The 20440-nt window shown below is 44.8% G+C and overlaps 1 protein-coding gene across 1 annotated transcript in view; it reads right to left on the bottom strand.

Moving 5' to 3' along the window:
• The window catches only part of LOC135920497 (dipeptidyl peptidase 1-like), a 102675-nt gene that overhangs the window by 49434 nt on the left and 32801 nt on the right, over positions 1–20440 (bottom strand). Inside the window, exon 3 of the mRNA XM_065454766.2 lies at positions 10099–10257. Coding sequence (XP_065310838.1) covers positions 10099–10257 — 159 coding nt within the window. The remainder of the gene's footprint in view (positions 1–10098; positions 10258–20440) is intronic.

Raw genomic sequence — 20440 nt, 5'->3', positions numbered from 1 at the left:
CCGAGAAGCCGCCGATTTTCGACATGTGGCACACAGGCTTTGTACCGTCGTCGGTGCCGCCGTACATGCTGACCGTCGAAATCGGCGGGCACCCCATTTACATGGAGCTGGATACATGAGACGGAAATAATCAGAAGAATAAGAATGGGCTGGGGTGCGTTTGGCAGGCATTCCCAAATCATGAACAGCAGGTTGCCATTATCCCTCAAGAGAAAAGTATATAATAGCTGTGTCTTACCAGTACTCACCTACGGAGCAGAAACCTGGAGGCTTACGAAAAGGGTTCTACTCAAATTGAGGACGACACAACGAGCTATGGAAAGAAGAATGATAGTTGTAACGTTAAGGGATAAGAAAAGAGCAGATTGGGTGAGGGAACAAACGCGAGTTAATGACATCTTAGTTGAAATCAAGAAAAAGAAATGGGCATGGGCAGGACATGTAATGAGGAGGGAAGATAACCGATGGTTATTAAGGGTTACGGACTGGATCGCAAGGGAAGGGAAGCGTAGCAGGGGGCGGCAGAAAGTTAGGTGGGCGGATGAGATTAAGAAGTTTGCAGGCACGGGATGGCCACAATTAGTACATGACCGGGGTTGTTGGAGAAGCATGGGAGAGGCCTTTGCCCTGCAGTGGGCGCAACCAGGCTGATGATGATGATGATGATGGATACAGGGGGCCAGCGTGTCAGTATTGGCCGGGAAACTCTTCAAGCGTACTTTGCCCGGCGTGTCCGTCGAGGCTTCGGGCGTGACGTTGCGCAGCTACTCCGGGCAACTATCCCAGGTCCAGGGTCAGGCATAGAACAGCGTTCGCTTTGGCGACAGGGAGGCAACCCTTCCCCTCTACTTAACGAAGGGATTCGAAACTGGATTCATGCACTGGGCGTTCATCTGCCAGAGTACCAGGAAGGCAGCCTGCATGTGGTGCAAGACGTCCCCAGTCTCCTGACCGAGTTCAAGTCCCTCTTCCAGCCAGGGGAGGGCACATTTGCCGGCACAACGGCTGGCATCTATGTACCTAAGGGAGCCCGGCCACGTTTTTTTCAAGTCTCACCCACTGCCGTTCGTCCTGAAGAAAGGGGTCACCCAGGAGCTGCAACGGTTACAGCAAGAGGGCATCCTGGTACTTGTCAAGACATCTGAATGAGCCACTCCCATTGTACCAGTCCTCAAGCGAGACGGCAGTGTCAGGATCTGCGGGGATTTCAAGGTTACCATCAACCCCGTCGCTACCGTCAAGTACCCGCTGCCCCGGATTGAAGATCTCTGGTCAGCATTGTCTGGTGGACAGAAGTTTACCAAGCTCGACCTCACAGATGCTTACCAGCAGCTGGCGCTCCAGGATGCCTCCCGGAAGTATGTCACAATATCGACAACTTTGGGGCTCTTTCAGTACACGCGCTTACCGTTTGGCGTGGCCTCGGCCCCAGCCATATTCCAGAGGGAGATGGACAACATTTTCAGGGGCATGAGACACGTTGCGGTGTACTTGGATGACATCCTGGTTACTGGCAGCGACGACGGGGACCACCTGCAGAAGCTGCACAACGTCCTGGCACGACTGCAGGACGCCGGCCTCAAGCTGGAAAAGTGCGTGTTCCTAGCTCGCAGCGTTATGTACTTGGGACATGTCATTTCCCAGGCAGGCATAGCCGCGGCTCCCTGCAAGGTTGATGCTGTGCTCTGGGCACCTAAGCCCCAGAACGAGGAGCTTCAGAGCTACCTCGGCCTCATCAACTTCTACAGGAGTTTTCTGCCGAACCTGTCGGAGCATCGACAGCCGCTCCATAGTCTGCTTCGAGATGGTCAACAATGGGTCTGGAAGAAGGAGCAGGACCGGGGCTTCCAGCGCATCAAGGAGCTAATCACCAAGGCTCCAGTGCTGGTGCACTTCGATCCTGCTAAACCTGTCGTCCTTACCGTAAATGCGTCGCCGTACGGTGTGGGAGCCGTCCTGGCACACCGAGACATAGATGGCCAGGAACGCCGTGTGTCGTTTGCTTGTCGTCGGCTTCATGCTGCAGAGCAACGTTACAGCCAGCTGGACAAGGAAGGTTTGGCCCCCATGTTCGGTGTCGAACATTTCCACCAGTATCTGTGGGACCGGAAGTTCGAGGTGGTCACGGACCCGCTGTTCACCCGCTGTTCGAAATGCCCGCAAACATCTTGTTCTTTTCGGCAAAAGCAAAGCAACACCTTTCAAGCTACGTTTCAAAACACTTGTCATAGGATCCAAACGCTACGAATATGATGAATCATCTAAAACCGTAAAGGAGATTCACTAGCAATCAAAGTGCAATAGAGGTTCGCTTAACCCTCGCCACATCACCACAACGAATAATCTTTCTTTATCTGCTATTTTCACTAACGCTCGCAGTTTTCTTCCCAAACGCGAAGACATATCAAGTCTCGTTTCTTCATCAGGCAGTAATTTACTTATTTTAACAGAAACATGGCTAACATCGGAGATCAGTGATAATGAGGTATTATCCGACTTGCCAAACTTCGAAGTTCATCGCTGTGACCGCCAAGGAAGGCGAGGAGGGGGGGGGTTCTTATAGCGTTTAGCAAGGAATTGCCCTGTACACCAATCGCGCCTCCTACTGGCCTTGAGATAGCCTGGCTACTTATCCGCTCTTTCCCACAGGCTGTCCTGCTGGGTGTTTGTTACCGACCACCTGTTAACAGCCCTGATTTCCCTGGAAAATTAAACAGCATTTTATGCCAGGTTACTGCCGCACATCCTAACGCTCATATTATTTTATTCGGTGACTTTAACTTTCCTGGTATTGACTGGCATGACCCATCTTCAGCAGCATCAACTAACACTGAAGCTAGAGATTTCACCGATGTCTGTTTGAACTTTAATCTTTCACAGCTTGTTTCTGAACCAACACGTGTATCGCTTGACTGTGCGAACATCTTAGATCTTATACTAACTAATCACCCCGACAGCTTATCATCATTAACCTTCCTTCCTGCTATCAGCGACCACAAAGTTCTTCACGCTACCTTTTTCTTTTCCGCACCACCTCGTGCAACATATCACAAAACTATCAGCCTGTACGATAAAGGAAACTTCGAAGCGATTAATGACGAACTGACTGCCTTTCTACCACACTTTCAATCAAGATTTTACGAGCGAACCACTCATACAAATTGGACGCTGTTTAAAACTAAAATTATTGAATTAGCTGACAAACATATACCGAAAATTACCTTCCGTCCAAACCGTCGAAACCCATGGTTCACTAACCATGTAAAGCGACTAGAAAATAAGAAAAAAAGACTTTTTCGATCTGCCAAGCAAAGTACAAACCCTAACTTATGGGAAAAGTATTATTCTGCCGAGAAAACGTACTTATCCGCTGTTCGCAGCGCCAAGCATACTTTTTTTAACATCGATCTAGCGAAAATACTTAGAGACAACCCCAAGAAATTCTGGGAAGTAATAAACCCCCCTCAAACTCGCGCCATAACTCTCGCTGACGATTCTGGAGATATCATGACTGATACCGACTGCGCCATTTCGTTCAACGATGCCTTCGCCTCAGTTTTTACTAAAGATACTAGTTCCCCCCTATCATTAATGTCTAGCAACATAGTATCCGTAATGCCGGCCATCGCGTTCTCTGTAGATGGTATCTCCAAAATAATTGATAACCTCAAACTATCTTCATCCACCGGTGTCGATGGTATTAACTCGAAACTGTTAAAAAATACTAAGCATATTTCAGCCGCATTTTTGTGTCTCTTATTTTCTCAGTCACTTTTAGCAGGTTACATCCCTTATGAGTGGAAAGTAGGAAAGGTCATTCCTATCTACAAGGGAGGCAATAGAAATAACCCACTAAATTATCGCCCCATCTCCTTAACAAGTCTTCCATGTAAGATAATGGAGCACGTCATTTACTCACTCATCATGGACCATTTAGACGCCAACAATTTTTTTCATCCTGCTCAGCATGGGTTTCGTAAGGGCTTTTCTTGCGAGACCCAGCTAGCTCTTTTCCTTCACGACCTTCATACGAATCTTGACTGTAATAAACAAACTGATGCTATCTTCCTCGACTACGAAAAAGCTTTTGACAAAGTCCCCCACCGTCACTTATTACATAAACTTTCTTTCTTGAATTTAGACATGGATGTGCTAAAGTGGCTAGAAACGTTCCTCACTAACCTCGAGCAATTCGTTACTATCAACGACCAGTCCTCCGTCAACCTTCCGGTATCATCAGGTGTCCCTCAGGGGTCTGTTCTCGGACCACTTCTATTTTTAATATACATCAATGACTTACCCCTTCATGTAACTTGCAAAATTCGGATGTTCGCTGATGACTGCGTGCTTTATCATACCATTATCAATGACACTGATGGAGACATTTTGCAACAAAATCTCAACCATGTACAGTCTTGGTGTGCCCATTGGCTAATGACTCTTAATCCCAAAAAATGTAAACATATGTCATTTACCCGTAGTCGTACACCCTTCTTACCTTCTTACACAATAGCCAACAATCAGATTGAAACAGTAAAATCATTCAAGTACCTAGGCGTCATAATTTCCTGTGATCTTAACTGGGGCACGCATATCAACACCATAGTATCATCGGCGAACAAAACACTCGGATTTATGAGGCGCCACTTGCGTCATGCGCCTCAGGATGTCAGACTTGCAGCGTACAAATCGCTTATCAGGCCTAAAGTCGAATATGCGTCGCCAATCTGGAACCCATATCAAAAATATCTCGTTAACGCACTTGAGCGCTTCCAAAATCGTGCGGTAAGATACATTCATTCATTCTATTCATATGACGTAAGCATATCATCTTTAAAAGAGAAATCTGAGTTACAGTCTCTCTCGCACCGCCGTAAGATAGCCAGCGTTGCTCTCTTTCATAAGTTTTTCTACAGTTCCCTTAATCGTGAGCCATACATCATTCCACCCGCAAGAATATCGCAACGCGCTCGTCATCCACTCCAAGTTTTAAAACCACGCTCACACACAACTACCTTCTCTGCTTCTTTTTTCTTGCGAACAGCAACTGATTGAAATGCCCTTCCCAACCATGTTGTATATACAAATAATCACCATGTGTTCATTGCTGAGGTTGCTTCTATTTTGTCAAATTAATTACCATTTTGTACAAATTCATCACCTACTGTACTTTTTTGATTGTATGCAATGTATCTATCTTTCTTCATATGTTACACTAGTTACTAAAATGATTTGTCCATTACCACTGTTTCTTCTCTTCGGCCAAATTTACTGTTGCTTCTTTATTCTAATTGACAATTTGACACGAGTAAGCACTTGTTTGTACAAAGTATGTATCACTTTTCAAATGTTTCGTTTGTTATCATGTTGAATTTTTTGTTACAAGATGTACCCCACCCCTTATGTAACACCCCTGATAAAGGGGCCTTTAAGGAAATAAACTGACCTGACCTGACTGACAAGCCGCTGTTGGGGCTGCTGGGACCTCACAAGGCAGTTCCTGTGCAGGCATCACCTCGAGTGGTACGATGGGCCTTGAGGCTCGCGGCTTACAGTTACCAGCTGGTTTACAGTTCGGGAGAAGACCTGGGACCTGGTGATGGCCTGAGCCGCCTGCGCCTAACAGAGGTGCCAGCTCACGCGTACCCAGAAGTGCTTTCCAGATCTGCGGTATCTCAAGCGACCAGCCGGGAATCAGTCCTGTCTCAGGTGGTCAAGGTGGTGCCCCTTGGAGAGGATATGGTGCAGCAGGCCTATAGCCACAACGCCGCTGAGCTGAGCTTGCAGCACGGCTGCCTACTGCGGGGTTCTAGGGTGGTGATCACGCAAAGTCTCCAGTCCAGGATTCTGCAGTTGCTGCACGCGAGTCATCCTGGCATAGAAAAGACCAAGATGGTGGCCCGGTCCCATGCTTGGTGGCCTGGCCTGGACCAGGACATCGCTCACTTGGCGGAGAGCTACGAAATCTGCCAGGAGCATCAGCGAGCCTAGCGTGATGTGGAAATCACCCCCTGGCCATTCCCACGGAGACCCTGGTCTTGCCTACATGTGGATTTTCGCTTCAAGGTACATTACTTCCTGGTGGTGGTGGATGCCTCTTCGAAGTGGGTGGAGGTTCTACCTTTCACCCCTCCATCAGCAGGCGCGACCATTTCAGCTCTACGACAGGTCTTCGCCACCCAGGGGTTGCCGGATGTCATCGTGTCCGACAATGATCCTGCTTTCGCCAGCACAGAGTATCCGGCCTGGCCGACGAAGAACGGAATCTGCCGGATGATGGTTCCGTAGTACCACCCTGCTTCAAATGGTGCAGCCGAGTGGGTGGTGCAAACCATCGAAGACAAGCTCAAGAAGAGCCAGACTGGGGATTTCTGGACGCAGATTGCCCGAATACTGTTTCAGTACCGGATCACGCCTCACGATGTCACTGACCTTGCCCCCTGTGAGGTCCTGCTCGGTCGGATGGTCAAGACACCCTTGGACGTCTTGCATCCGGACCTCCGATCCACGGGGCTGTTCAAGCAGCTAAAGCAGGAGCTGGCTGCTTGCCAAGGGTGCCGTCCCGGGCCTTTGCCAGAATTGGGAGCTCCAGTTTTCGCCAGGAAATTCCGTCCTGGCCCACCCTGGTCTGCCGGACGGGTGGTGTCTCCTGCCAGCGCCTCATCGCTGGTCGTGCGCATGCCAGACGGGGCCATGTGGGACAGACACGCCGACCATGTGAGGCCTCGCCTCGGGACCTGGCCACCACCCTCGACTGCCACTTCTGAGTTCTAGCCCAGAGCAGGACTAGCGGCAGCACCAGTCGCTTCCAGCGGAGTACCACCCACGTAAGATGCGGCAACCGTAGCCAGTGGTGCGGCACCCGTTGGACCGGTGTCGAACCCAGCACCACTCACGAGGCCGACCACTACGGACCCTCCGGATGGAGCGAGGCTGGCTCAGGCAGCATCCGGCGTTGCCGCACCCGACCCAACACCGGTGCCCAGGTGGAGTACTCGACGGCGGAGGTCACCGGACCGTTACTCGCCTGGGTAGAAGGCATCGTCGACCCAGCTAGGGTGGAGGCAGAGCCTCGTATTTTAAACATGAACCTTTCTTTTTTATTTAACAATCAAACTGGGGTAAGGAGGTGTAACAAGCATGTGATGCTCCTCAGGCATAATGTTCGTTTGCCGCCAGGCTCGGTGGCCTGCTAAGCTCGGCAGGCAACATTGGTCACCACACCGCAATAAGCACCGACGAGCACGGCTGCTCGGTGGTCAGTGATCATTCAGCACCACCGCGCCGTCTAACGGAGGGTGCCTCGAGCCCTCTCTTGTTCACGAACCCGGGTGGATCGTTACATGTGCCTAGTAGAGACGCTTCGTCAAGGACTTTTCACGCATCGCTGAGCCACTGACACATCTAAATGTGATGTCGAGTTCAAGAACGCATTTCAAGAACTTGAACGACTCATGCAGTCGCCACAGGTGCTTGCGCACTTCGACGAGGACGCCGATGCAGAGATCCCCACTGCCTCCAGTAGACTAGGCCTCGGTGCAGCCCTAGTTTAGAAGAAAGACGTACTTCAACGGGTGATGTCTTATGATAGTCGGTTGCTGTCAAATGTGGAAGATAATTATTCTACGACAGAAAAGGAATGCCTCGCTATCATTTGGGCTACAGCAGGATTCCGCCCTTACCTATGTGGCAGGCAACTCAAAGTGATACGTCAGCGAGCATGACGCGTTTTGCTGTCTAGCGAATTTAAAGGACCCTCCAGGACGCCTGGCGCTGTGGAGCCTCAGACCGCAAGAACAGGACATCACTGGAATGTGACGTAATACTTCCGCGGAAACGTATAAGGTGGAGAGAAGACATTATTTAAGGGAAAATTAGGCATCCAACCAATCGTAACAGTTGCTACAAAAGAAACCCATACTGGTTCCACGAATGAAAAGCCTGCACGCCCTGCACGACGATCAGACTGCCGGGCGCCTCGACCTTTCCTGTACGCTCACCAGAATACGAGATATGTACTACGGGCCACGCCTGACCGCCAATGTCACCCGTTACGTCAAGAGAGGGCGAGACTGCCAGCGACGGAAGACACCTCCACCAAGGCCGGCGGGATTAATACACCCGATCTAGCCTCCTTGCAGACCGTTTCAGCACATCAGGATGGACTTGTTGAGACCGATTCCGATGTCAACATCTGGAAACAAGTGGATCGTCGTAGCGACACACTGCCTTACCCGTTACGCCGTTATGAAAGCTCTGCCGAAGCGTGGCGAAGCAGAAGTGGCGAAGTTCGTCGAGAACAACCTGATGCGACGTGGTGCCCCGGAAGTCCTCATTACTGATAGAAGAACGGCTTTTATTGCTGACCTTTCTCAAGCCATCCTGCAATACAGCCCAAGCCACAGGAGGACAACTACCTGCTACCCGCAGGCGAATGGTCTTACGGAGCGTCTGAGCAAGCCTCTCGCCGACAGGCTAGCAATGTGCGTCGACGTTGAACTCAAGACGTGGGATGCTATCCTTCCGTACTTATTATTTGCTTACAGGACGGCAGTGCAAGAAAAAACAGATCGCGCTGTTAAAGCTGGGTTACCGCAGGACCCTGACGACGACTCTCGACGCCGTGCTGTCGCCCGTGACCGACGAAAAAAATGTCGATGTCACCGCCTATCTCCAGTGCACCGAAGACGCTGGACAGCTCGTCCGCTTGCGCATGAATGATCAGCAGAGGACCGACAGCCGCACTACAACCTTCTACGACGACACGTGGAATACGAGCCGGTGACCGTGTTTGGGTTTGGACCCCGATACGCCGACGAGGAATCGGTGAGAAACTATTACGACGCCATTTCTGACCCTACAAGCATCGGACGCATTCGCGCAGCGGTTTCCGGAAAAAGGCCACGTTGCGCGACTTAAGCCGTTTTGCCAGCGCTAACAAACTTCGGGACTTTGCATAGCTGGACATTGGACTTTCTTTGTTTGGACTCTGTTTAGGCTTTCTTTGTTGTTTTGTTACTTTTGCTTAATAAAGTATCTTTTGTTTTTCGCTCTCCTGTTTGTAGCCTCGGGACGATGCTTTTTGAGAGGGGCGCATAGACACGAGCGCTAGTTCATTTTTTTCGGGTGACCGCTTTTCACCGTCTAACAAATGTCATCGCTCAGCGTGGGACGCGCCCGCAAGCATCGGAAGTTACTCCAATGCTATCGATGGTTCCGTTGTCACCGAAGCTTGAGTAATCTGATTGCATGTGCGACGCAAATTGTGTAGAATTTTCTAGAAGACACGCCTGCACCAGCGACTACTGTGGAACCTTCGATGACTTATGTATGAAGGCCGACGTGCTGGACCGGCAGATCAGATTTTCGACGATCGCCGACCATATTCGGCGCAATCGCCGTTCTTTGAGTGTTGCCTGTTTTTGAGGGCCCTATTTCGCCCAATAGAACGCTAGTTTCGTCATTCCCACTTTTACTGCTTTCTTTAACATCTCTACTATGCGGCAATACATTTGTTGCTAAGAGCTCCTATTTCCTTTCACTGAATGAATAAATAAAATTATACGCGTACTTCTTTTGAATCCGCGAAGACGAAGGTGTGAACCACCTCCTCTTCCAGTGCTCAGGACAAGAAATGCAATGCGAGCACTTGACGCACATTTATTATTATTAGATTGACGACCATTCACCCTGAAAGTGAAAATGCCTAGTCCACGGCCAACACTGAAGTTGCAGAGAAAAGCGCCGATGGTTTCATAAGGTTTCTTAGCATACACCAATATACTGTTATGATTCATGCACGTGTGCATCTTCTATGTCTTCCTGGACTCGTGTTCATTGATTGTATTAATGGTTTCTTGGAACATTTTTGCTACTTCAGTCATTTTTGCGATACGACAAAGGGGAACCCGTGCCACCCAAAGGCGCTAAGCATTCTTTTAAAATGAAATCATTAGTTAAAAACAAGTTCGAAGAAGGAGGCGCGACAACTGCGTACGTTCAACTACTAAGCTATCAGTGAGGGCACGAATCACAGCCGCGTCACCCGATCGCTGTCCCTTTCTGTGCCACGCAGTGTGCACCTGCTGGAATTCTTACCCGAGTGTCTCAGCCTGCAGTGGCTTTCCTTGTTGGACGCTGTCGTCCCGATGTCCTTCGAAGCAGGCCCAGTTGTGGCCGAGAATGTCGTGCGCCCATCCCGCCTTGGTGCTGCTGCAGAAGCTCTCGCTCTTGCTGTAGTTGGAGAAGGCGAAGTACCTGCGAGGAGGATTGAACGACGTTTCCCGAGTTGAGGAGAGGCACATCATCGCGAATGGATTTCTCGACTTTTCAAAATTCAAATATCTATTTCAAGTCTACGTCGGTTGACTTCAGTTATTTTCATCGTAAGGACTCGAAGGGGCGGGAAGGAGCTCAATGTCACGTGAAAGTAATAACTGCAAAAACACGTCAAAGCACAGAAAGAAGTGAAGCATTTTAAGGTACTTACAATGGTAAAGACTACGAATAAAGAATGTATGCCGCAAATACAGGCCCATTGATATGAGAGAGTGTAAGAGTGGGGTTGAGGAATATTATGCAGAAGACAAAGATAATGATAAATAATCGGGCAAAGGAACAAGAGTCGGCCTCTAAAGTCTGTGAAGGAGCAGGTTTACCTAGGTCAAATAACCATAGGGAACCGTGATCATGAGAAGGAAATTCACAGAAGAATAAAAATGGGTTGGATCGCATACACCAGACATTGCCAGCTCCTGACTGGAAACTTATCTTCATGATTGAAAAGGAAGGTGTGCAATCAGTGCATTTTACCGGTGCTGACATCTGGGGTAGAGACTTGGAGACTGACAAAGAAGCTTGAGAACAAGTTAAGGACCGCGCAAGAAGCGATGGAACGAAGATGGCTAGGCATAACGTGAAGAGACAGAAAGAGAGTGGTTTGGATCAGAGAGGAAACAGGGATAGCCAGTATTATAATTGACATTAGGAGAAAAAAATAGAGCTGCGCAGGTCAAGTAATGCGCCGGTTAGATAACCGTAGGACCATTAGGGTTACAGAATGGGTAACAAGAGAAGGGAAACGCAAGCGAGGACGACAGAAGACTAGGTGGAGCGATGAAATAGGGAAATTTCGGGTGCTAGTTGGAATCGGTTGGCGCAGGAGAGGGGTAATTGGAGATCGCAGGGAGAGGCCTTCGTCTAAAACAACAGTTATGGTGTTCCATTCCCAACGAAGTTAAATCGACGTGTTCACATTGGTGAATGCGTCATACAGATTTCGAACGAAGTGCGGTTCCTCGTTGTCATCTTAGATACTGAAATAAAATTTTATGCGCACGCCCAATCACTTTTGAGAAACGTTGCATTTGGCATCCACATTATCGTCAGGACCAGAACTTGTTTTCCACATCACATCGTACAATCTTTCTATTTTGCTTATATTCATAGCCATATTTCGTATTGTGTATCGTCATGGGACAATACGTATTCAACGCATATTGAACGTCTGCAGCGACTTCAGAACCAAGCTATGAGACTAATGACTTTCCGTCAATTTAATTCGTCCTGCAGGTCACTGTTTCCTAAAATTAATATTCTCTCGTTACGACAACTATTCCGTCAGAAACCATCCATAATTGCATATAGGCGCATCACACACGACATATTATTTGAATGTATTGATCCTGAACACATTGCTAGCAACAACAGCACGCGCTTTAGCCTGCACAATTACCTTTTACCCGCCGTAAGGACAAATTACGACAAGTTCACAGCTCTTTTCTCTGGCATAGGAATATGGAATTAATCACCTTTCGGAATAAAATCATCACAAAGTGGTCATACATTGTCCGCGTGCACTAACAAATATTTCATTCAGGAATTAACCCACAAACCTAATTTTTTAATTAACTACCAATATGTATGTCAATTTGCTGTATACATTTTGTTTTTGTATAAGTAAATATTATTATTGGTAATGCAACGAGTTTGGTCTCTCATGTCGGGTTGACTATTCTTTGTTATTCTGCTTCTTCACACGCTTTCGATTATTTTAGTGTTTTCTAAAAAAAATTAGCGTTACCATTACCTTTTGTATCAAATATCCTCTTGTAGATAATCAACTTGCCTATTTATTATTCTTACTGCTCATACGAGCGTACTTTTTTGCTGTTCTTGTATAATAATCCTATTTATGTAATCATAGGAGGTCCCCCTAGCAGTTATTTTCGAAACTCTGGGACCTTCTGCTGTAATAGTAATACCATGTAAATCGAACATGACTTTGCAATAAACTTGACTTCACATGTCTACATTTGATTTACGGATATTTCAATTCGCGCGCGCGGTAATGTTGCTTCGCGTCGGGCACGATATATTTTTTCGATCATACGAGGTGAGCACAAACGTGCTTCAAGAGCTTTGCGTGCAGAAACATTTAACAGCAGTAATCGAAGTAACGATACTAGGCTTACACCACATCCGACCGGATTTACATCGCAATGTTCTTAAGCGACGAATATACTCTCGGTCTTCCTCATCCAAGGTGAATCGAAAAGAGTTAAGGATAAGCTGCCTCAGTTTTTAAGATAAGCACAATTGATTAGTGAAACGCCGCAGCAAAAAGAGAAGGAAGGTGCAGCGGACACTGGCTCTTCTTTTCTGCCCCTTGCGGCTTGCGCTGGTCGGTTTCACCGAGAATGTGCCAACTTGCGCTGATAGCGATTGAGATCGCCTGTCGTTTACGACCACTCCGTAGGCTTAAACGGGACATTCGTAGGTACTGGGACCACAATAGTCAACCGACGCGTGCGAAAAAGAAAGAAAGACGTAGACGTAAATTAATTCGCGTACGTGGTCATTTTGAAAATCACGGGATCTCCGAAAGGGCTCAGGTTCGATAGAATATTACGAGTGCTCAGCAGGACTGATAGCCGTCAGCTGAGAGAATGCAACACGTGCAGTCCTCTGAGGACGTCTAAATACCTAAGCTGATAACACTTGGATTGGGCCGCATTGTTTGCTAGAAGTATAGCGATAAGAGGCCTCGTTTTATCTGGCCCATTGTCTCGGTCGCTGCGTCACGTCAACTTTCGTCTTGAAAGAAGTGCGCACTTGGCGTATCCCGACCTCAGTAGAGATTTTGTGAATCCTCGCCATGAAGGCAGATATTGCGACAGGGGAGGGACATCCGATCAAGTAGGCAGACAACAAAGGAAGTCGAAGAGATACGCTAGTGGCGACCTCGCGCCTGCACAGGAAGCCCTTGCTCGAGTGCGATAACGGCGTTAGTGATAGCGCTATCGGATGAGAAATGCGCGCTTCGGGTGACAGTCAGCTCTCTCTATCGTGGATCATGTGTTTCTGCGTGAACCCGTGGTCTTCCCGAGAAATCGATAAGGTACTTGCGGCGCGAGCTTCGCACGCGAGGCCTCCATAGCGAATCAAATCTAAACGCACTAGGTGAAATCATTCAAGAAACTGCCGACAACAAAGGCGAAAATAAATACCAGGGTGTCAGTGAATCGACTTGAAAAAATTTCTTCACGTTAAATTCAGGTCTTGAAAATGTCTTCATGTCTATGAATATGTTAAAAGACGCTTTGGTACACGCTTAACGTGTTTATACAATGCTTTCTGCCCAGAGCAGGATTCAATGTTTGAATGCTTTATTTAGACAACACATTTGATTTATTTATTATCATACTCTCAAGGCCCGGGGCGCATTACAGAGAGTTGTGGTGATTATCACAAATATTGTCTGGGATGTATGGGCTAAAGGCTGATGCAAGCGCCCGATAAAGGCCCCCCTACTCCGACATTGCTCAAGGGTTGGATCGTCATGAGTTTACAGTGCAACAATGTGAAAACAAGGAAATGAACAAAACGTATGCGGCAAGCAATCAAGTATACAAAAAATAAGATCGTTACGCTTTATAATAATACATCATCAGTAATGCGAGAGAACAAAGTAATATTTAAACAAGCAAATAATACTGATCAGTGTTACAAAAAACATTATATAGCTGATAGAAGAAAAAAATTAAGAAAAGAAAAAACTAAACTAAAAAGAAAAGTTATCGAGACCGTAAGACAGTTGGGTACCGTTATGAGCTTAGCAAAAAATAATTCCTAACCTTTTTCTTTAGACTGTAAACAGACCTCGAATCCTGAATCATATTAGCGATTTCTCGATTATTATTTAGAAAATGAGGTACTAGATCGGCGGGTGTCTTAGTACCAAGTTCGGTTCTTAACATAGGTGTTCTAAGTCGGTTATGCCTAAGGTGATATCGTGAGTTGTCGGATGACGAAGGTGTGGACAGGGTATTTGGGTCATGAAGAATTTCCTTATGTGTATACATAGTAAGTCTTGGTTAGAATAGATGATCTATTGTGAGTATGTTTAGCTTGGAAAAGTATGGTGCAGTGTGGTCACCTCCTTTAAGGTTCTCTACGTAACGCACAGCTCTTTTTTCGCAGCATTATTAACCTATCTAAATTTGTCTTAGTAGTTGCACCCCAGATTAGTAGACAGTAGTGTATATGTGAATGAACAAGGGCGTAGTATAACTATAGTTTTAACTACATTGGCGCCAAGGTTCTGGTATTATAGAATATACAAATTGACCGGCGCATATTGGCATGTATCTTATTTACATGTGGTGTCCAGCTCAAGTTCTTTTCAAAGACGACACCTAGAAATTTATAAGCAGAAACCCGTTCAATAGCGCAGTTTTTAAATCTAATACATCTACTATAGTCATCAGGCTTTAACGGCTTTTGAAAAAAATAATTTACTTAGTTTTTTCTAGATTTAGTTGGAGTTGATTACAATGGAACCAGTTTGATAGATTAGTTAACCGTCTATTAGCGGCCTTTTCAAGTTCAAATAAGTGTTTACCTGTAAAAAAGTACTTGTGTCATCTGCATAAAGAATTATGTCAGGAGTTCGCGGTATGTTCACAATATAATTTACGTAAAGGAAGATTAATGGTCCAAAGATAGAGTCTTGCTGTACGCCATATTTTATCGGCTGTAGTTGGGAACGGTAACCCTTTAGACTAGTAAATTGCACCTTGTCGGATAGATAACTGCGTATCAAATTTAATATCAAACCTCTAACACCGTAGTCCGAAAGTTTGCGAAACAAAATGGGATGCTTAATACAATGAAACGGCTTTTTAAAATCAAGAAGTAATCCAAGAATGTATTGCTTATTACCAATATTTATAATACATTTTTCTTTATTATCCCAAAGCACCGTTTCGGTTGATTTGTTTTCACAGAAGCCAAAGCGTTGCTTGGAAAGCATTTGGTGGTCGCCAAAAAACTTCATTAATCGTGATTTTAGTGTATATTCTAACACCTTCGAAAATAAAGGCAGCACCGATACAGGCCGATAGTTATTCAAGTCATCATGAGAGCAACATTTGCGGATAACTGCTACTCTGGCTATCTTCATGCCTTCAGGAAAGGTACCCGTGGCGAAAGCTTTTCTGCAGATGTGCTGAAGTGGGCCACATAGCAATTCAGCAACACCTTTAATTGGATCAGCCTTAATGTCATCATAGCCAGCGGCAGTATACTTATTTAACGATTTCAGGTATGTAACTATTTCTAATTCACTGCATGAAGTCAAGAAAATAGATTGCGCGCAGGAAGAAGAAATGTATTGTTCAAAGTCATTTGTTGTATTATTTGTGTGACTTGCTGGCCCTGAAGTTACGAAATCGTTATTCAATTTGTTATAGCCATTGTTTTCCCTATGAGCAGACGTGCCAAGTTCCAAGCTTTCCTGGGATTACAGCAGACTCCAGCAAATCTCGCCTGGTAATGTTGAATACCAGTTTTCTTCAAATCCGAGTTTATTTTGATGTGAAATTTTTTGTATTCATGTAATAGAGATGTGCCTCTCAGTCTAATGAAGTTAAGGTAAAGTTTATCTAATTCTCTAATTCTGTTGGGAAGATCTCTGTTAATTCATGGTTTCCTGGACTTGCTGTGTATTTTATAGTATTGCAGTGGGAAGGCAGCATCATAGCAGTTCGTTACGCGTTGTAGGAACAAATCATACGATACGTTAGGGTTTTGCTCACTGTACACATCACTCCAGTCAATACTTTCAATACTAGCATGAAATGTCGACAAGGCATTGCTATTGAAAGAGTGATATGCAACAGGAGCATCGTTAATATAATTGTGTTTTCTTTGCGGCAGGGAAAAACAAAATACTGATAAATGATCGCTCAGATCAGTTGTTAGCACACCAACATTGACGTCATTTCTATCATGGTTAGGTATACATAGGTCTAGTAGAGTTTCACTTAGAGTTATTATTCTGGTGGGTAATCCTATTACGTTTGTGCACGAGAATGACTCAATGACAGCTAAAACTTGACTACTATGTAGGGTAAGTAATAGCAGGGCAATATAAAAATCAGCAACAAGGAAAATGACCAAATTCCCTAAGGACGCCTATTCAAAAACCGTAGTTATAAATCCCCCAAAATTATTGAGCATGCCCTGATGGGGAGCGATAAACTGAGGCAATCAGAGATGTTACACACTTAACGGCAATAGATTCATAATGTGCGCAAACGCAATGAAATTCGTGAACCACCTCATACAAGATATCTTCTTTCATATATAGTGGCACTCCACCACCCCTACGATTCAGTCTATAAGCACCTTGATGTTTGTATCCTTCGAAAAATACATCGAACGCACATGAGTACAAGGTCTCAGTGAAGGCCAAAAAATGAAGCGTATGATCTAATGAATGAAGCAGTACATCAGGTTGTTTATTTTTCAGATTGCGTATGTTTAAATGGAAAACAGACATTCTGTCCTGCTTCTTAAAAGAGGGGCACTGCACAAGAGATTTAAAAGATTCAGCATCATGATATATGGCTTCATGGAAGATAGCCATATCAGTAATACTAGCAGTTGAAATATAGCAAGGCATAAAAGAAAACAAGCCATTCAGCGAATCTTATCGAGGTCATTTTCCCTGTCCATGCGCAGTGCTCGATCACCAGGCACTTTGTGCACAAGAAACTTGCCGTTTTGATAATGATACTCCTCAGCCTTTATTTTCATTAGCCGGAAAAGTTTCTTGTTCTGCGGCGTCGGATAGTCAAGGAAATCATCATCATCATCATCATCATCATCATCATCATCATCATCAGCCTGTTTTATATCCACTGCAGGACGAAGGCCTCTCCCTGCGATCTCCAATTACGCCTGTCCTGCGCCAACCGATTCCAACTAGTGCCCGTTAATTTCCTAATTTCATCACTCCACCTAGTCTTTTGCCGTCCTCGATTGCGTTTCCTTTCTTTTGTTACCCATTCTGTAACCCTAATGGTCCAACGGTTATCTAACCGGCGCCTTACATAACCTACCCAGCTCCATTTTTTTCTCTTGATGTCAATTAGAATATCGTCTATACCCGTTTGCTCCCTGATCCAAACCGCCCTCTTTCTGTCTCTTAACGTTATGCCTAGCAATCTTCCTTCCATCGCTCTTTGCGCGGTCCTTAATTTGTTTTAAGCTTTTTTGTTAATCTCCAAGTCTCTTCCCCATATGTCAGCACTGGTAAAATGCACTGATTGTACACCTTCTTTATCAATGATAACGACAAGCTTCCAGTCAGGAGCTGCCAATGTCGGCCGTCTGCGATCCAACCCATTTTCATTTTTCTGTCAATTTCCTTCTCATGATTAGGTTTCCCTGTGATTAATTGACCTTGGTAAACGTACTCCTTCACTAACTCTAGAGGCCGACTGGAGATCCTGAACTCTTGTTCCTTTGCCTCACTATTTATCATTATCTTTATCTTCTGCATGATAATCCTCAGCCCCACTCTTACACTCTCTCTGTTAAAGTGTTCAATTCAATTTATTTTTATTTCAAGAAATACAAGTGTTCTGGTGGATACCAAAGGCTAAAAGCTGTTGGAAAAACAGCTTGACTAGCTGATGGTCCGTTACAAGGCATACGTGGTGGTTGCATCAAAATCGTAACATTGTTAGACACTCAGAATAAATTCATTACATAAATGCACAATAACAAGACCCAAAATAATATAGAGACTAAGAGAAAAAGCACAATTGATTCATGAGAAAAAATGGAAGTATGTGTATAAGGCTTACTAGCGAAGCTAAGACAATTCGCTCTGATATAGAGACTAGATAATACAGACAAAAGAAAAACATATTCGATACACCAGAAGATAGAAATACATGTGTATCGGTTACAAAACCAGTAACACAGTTGTTTCTGAAGAACGATAAACAATCACTGGTCACCTGTTTACAAAGTGCACTCGCAGTTCCTCGGATGAAGAAGTATAGGTACCTTGATATTTATTCAAAATATGTGGTAGATTAAGTTTTAATGACTGTAGGCTATATTTATTACGAAACAACGGAACATATCACGTATCACTATTCCTTGTATTGGAAGAATTGAATTTTCGTGCCAAAGATGCACTAGATACTAGTAAATTTTGGAAGGCAGTATTTGAGAAATAAAATGAATTTAAAAGGCGAAAAGTGCAGAAATATTCTATTTGTATAATTGCATGCTTTAAGAACGCTGGCCGTGTTGTCTCCAGGCAAGCCATGTTGTCAATGTGCCGAATCATTTTCTTTTGCAAAGAGAGTATTTTCATAATATTGGTCTTTCCTGTAGTCGCTCACACTAAGCTAGAGTAATTTAAATGGGAAGAAAACAACGCATAATAAATGTTCAGTTTTGCTTTGGTTGGAAGAAGACGCGCCGACGTCGACACAGAACACCTGTGATAGCAAACATTTTTTTGTAGCTATTTTCAATATGTTTATACCGAGCAAGCTGCGAAGAAAAAGTGACGCCTAATATTTTATATTCATTCACAGTTTTCAGTTCTTTACCAGCACACACTAAAGTTTCATTACTAGTAATAACTTTATTCTTTGCGCGAAATAACACTAGTTTTCGTAGGGTTTATCTTTAGGCAATTAGCGACTGACCATTCAGATAGCTTAGTGAGTACATAGCTACATTTTCCCAATAATTCTTGTGAATTTGGACCAGAAATAAGAAGATTAGTGTCATTGGCATACACGATAAAATTTACAGTTGTATCAATATTAGTAATGTCGTTAATGTAGAGGTTAAAAAGCATAGGACCTAGTACGCTCCCCTGTGGCACACCATTTAGTAAAGGAACAAAACTTGACTTATCGTGCTTTATGCATACTGATTGTTTTCTATTAGTAAGGTAAGTCTGAAATAATGCTAAAGGAGTACCTCTAATGTCATTCTGTGATAATTTTCAAAGCGAAATTTTACGATTTATAAAACCGAACGCTTTACTGAAATCAATAAATAGTGCCAATGTGAAGACATTTCTTTCTATGTTTTTTCAGTGTGAGCAAAGCAGTTTCTGTTGACCTGCCTTTACGAAAGCCGAACAGAGCACTAGATAGAATGTTTTGTCACTCGAAAAAGTTTGATAAGCGAGAAAAATCATTTGTTGCAACTCGTCTGCATTGTTGCTGAATAGAACAATGTCATCGGACAACCGAAGGTTGCTGACATATTCGCGTCGATCTTTACTCCAAAGCCTTCCCAGTTTAATAGCTTCAATACTTCTTCTAATCACGCAGTGAATAGCACTGGATAGATTGTGTCTCCCTGTCTAACCCCTATCTTTATAGGTATCTTCTTGCTTTTCTTGTGTAGAACTAAGGTAGCTGTAGAACCTCTGTAGATATTTTCCTATGTATTTACGTAAGCGTTCTGTATTCCTTGATTACGTAATGCCTCTATGACTCCTGGTATCTCTGCTGAATCAAATGCCCTTTCGCAATCTATGAAAGCCATATAGCGAGGCTTATTGTACTCTGCGGATTTGTCGATAACCTGGCTAATGACATGGATGTGATCCATTGTAGAGTATCCCTTGCTGAAGCCAGCCTGTTCCCGTGGTTCGCTAAAGTCTAGTGTTGCCCTTATTCGATTAGAGATTATTTTGGTAAATATTTTATATAATACTGGGAGTAAGCTAATATGCCTATAATTTTTCAATTCTTTAACGCCTCCCTTGTTGTGGATTAGTATAATGTTTGCATTCCTTCAGTTTCCTGGGACCTTTGCCATCGATAGACAATTCGTATAAAGAAGCGCCAGTTTTTCAAGCATTACGACTCCTCCATATTTGATTAAATCGACTGTTATTCCATCTTCTCATGCCGCTTTTCCTCGTTTCATGTTTTGCAAGGCCCTTCTGACCTCATCGCTAATTATAGGAGGAGTTCCTGTATTGTGTTCTTTACTGTTTCCAGTTGAGGTATCCTGACTCCTCTGGCTACTGTACAGGTCAGTATCGAATTCTTCCGCTGCTTTTACTATATCTTCGAGATTGCTGATATTACCCTGCTTATCTTTCAGT

The sequence above is a fragment of the Dermacentor albipictus genome, unplaced genomic scaffold (genome assembly GCF_038994185.2).
Source record: "Dermacentor albipictus isolate Rhodes 1998 colony unplaced genomic scaffold, USDA_Dalb.pri_finalv2 scaffold_16, whole genome shotgun sequence".
NCBI classification, from domain to species: Eukaryota; Metazoa; Arthropoda; class Arachnida; order Ixodida; family Ixodidae; genus Dermacentor; species Dermacentor albipictus.
The sequence above is the reverse complement of the archived record's forward strand: the minus strand, read 5'-3'. Positions and strand labels throughout refer to the sequence as shown.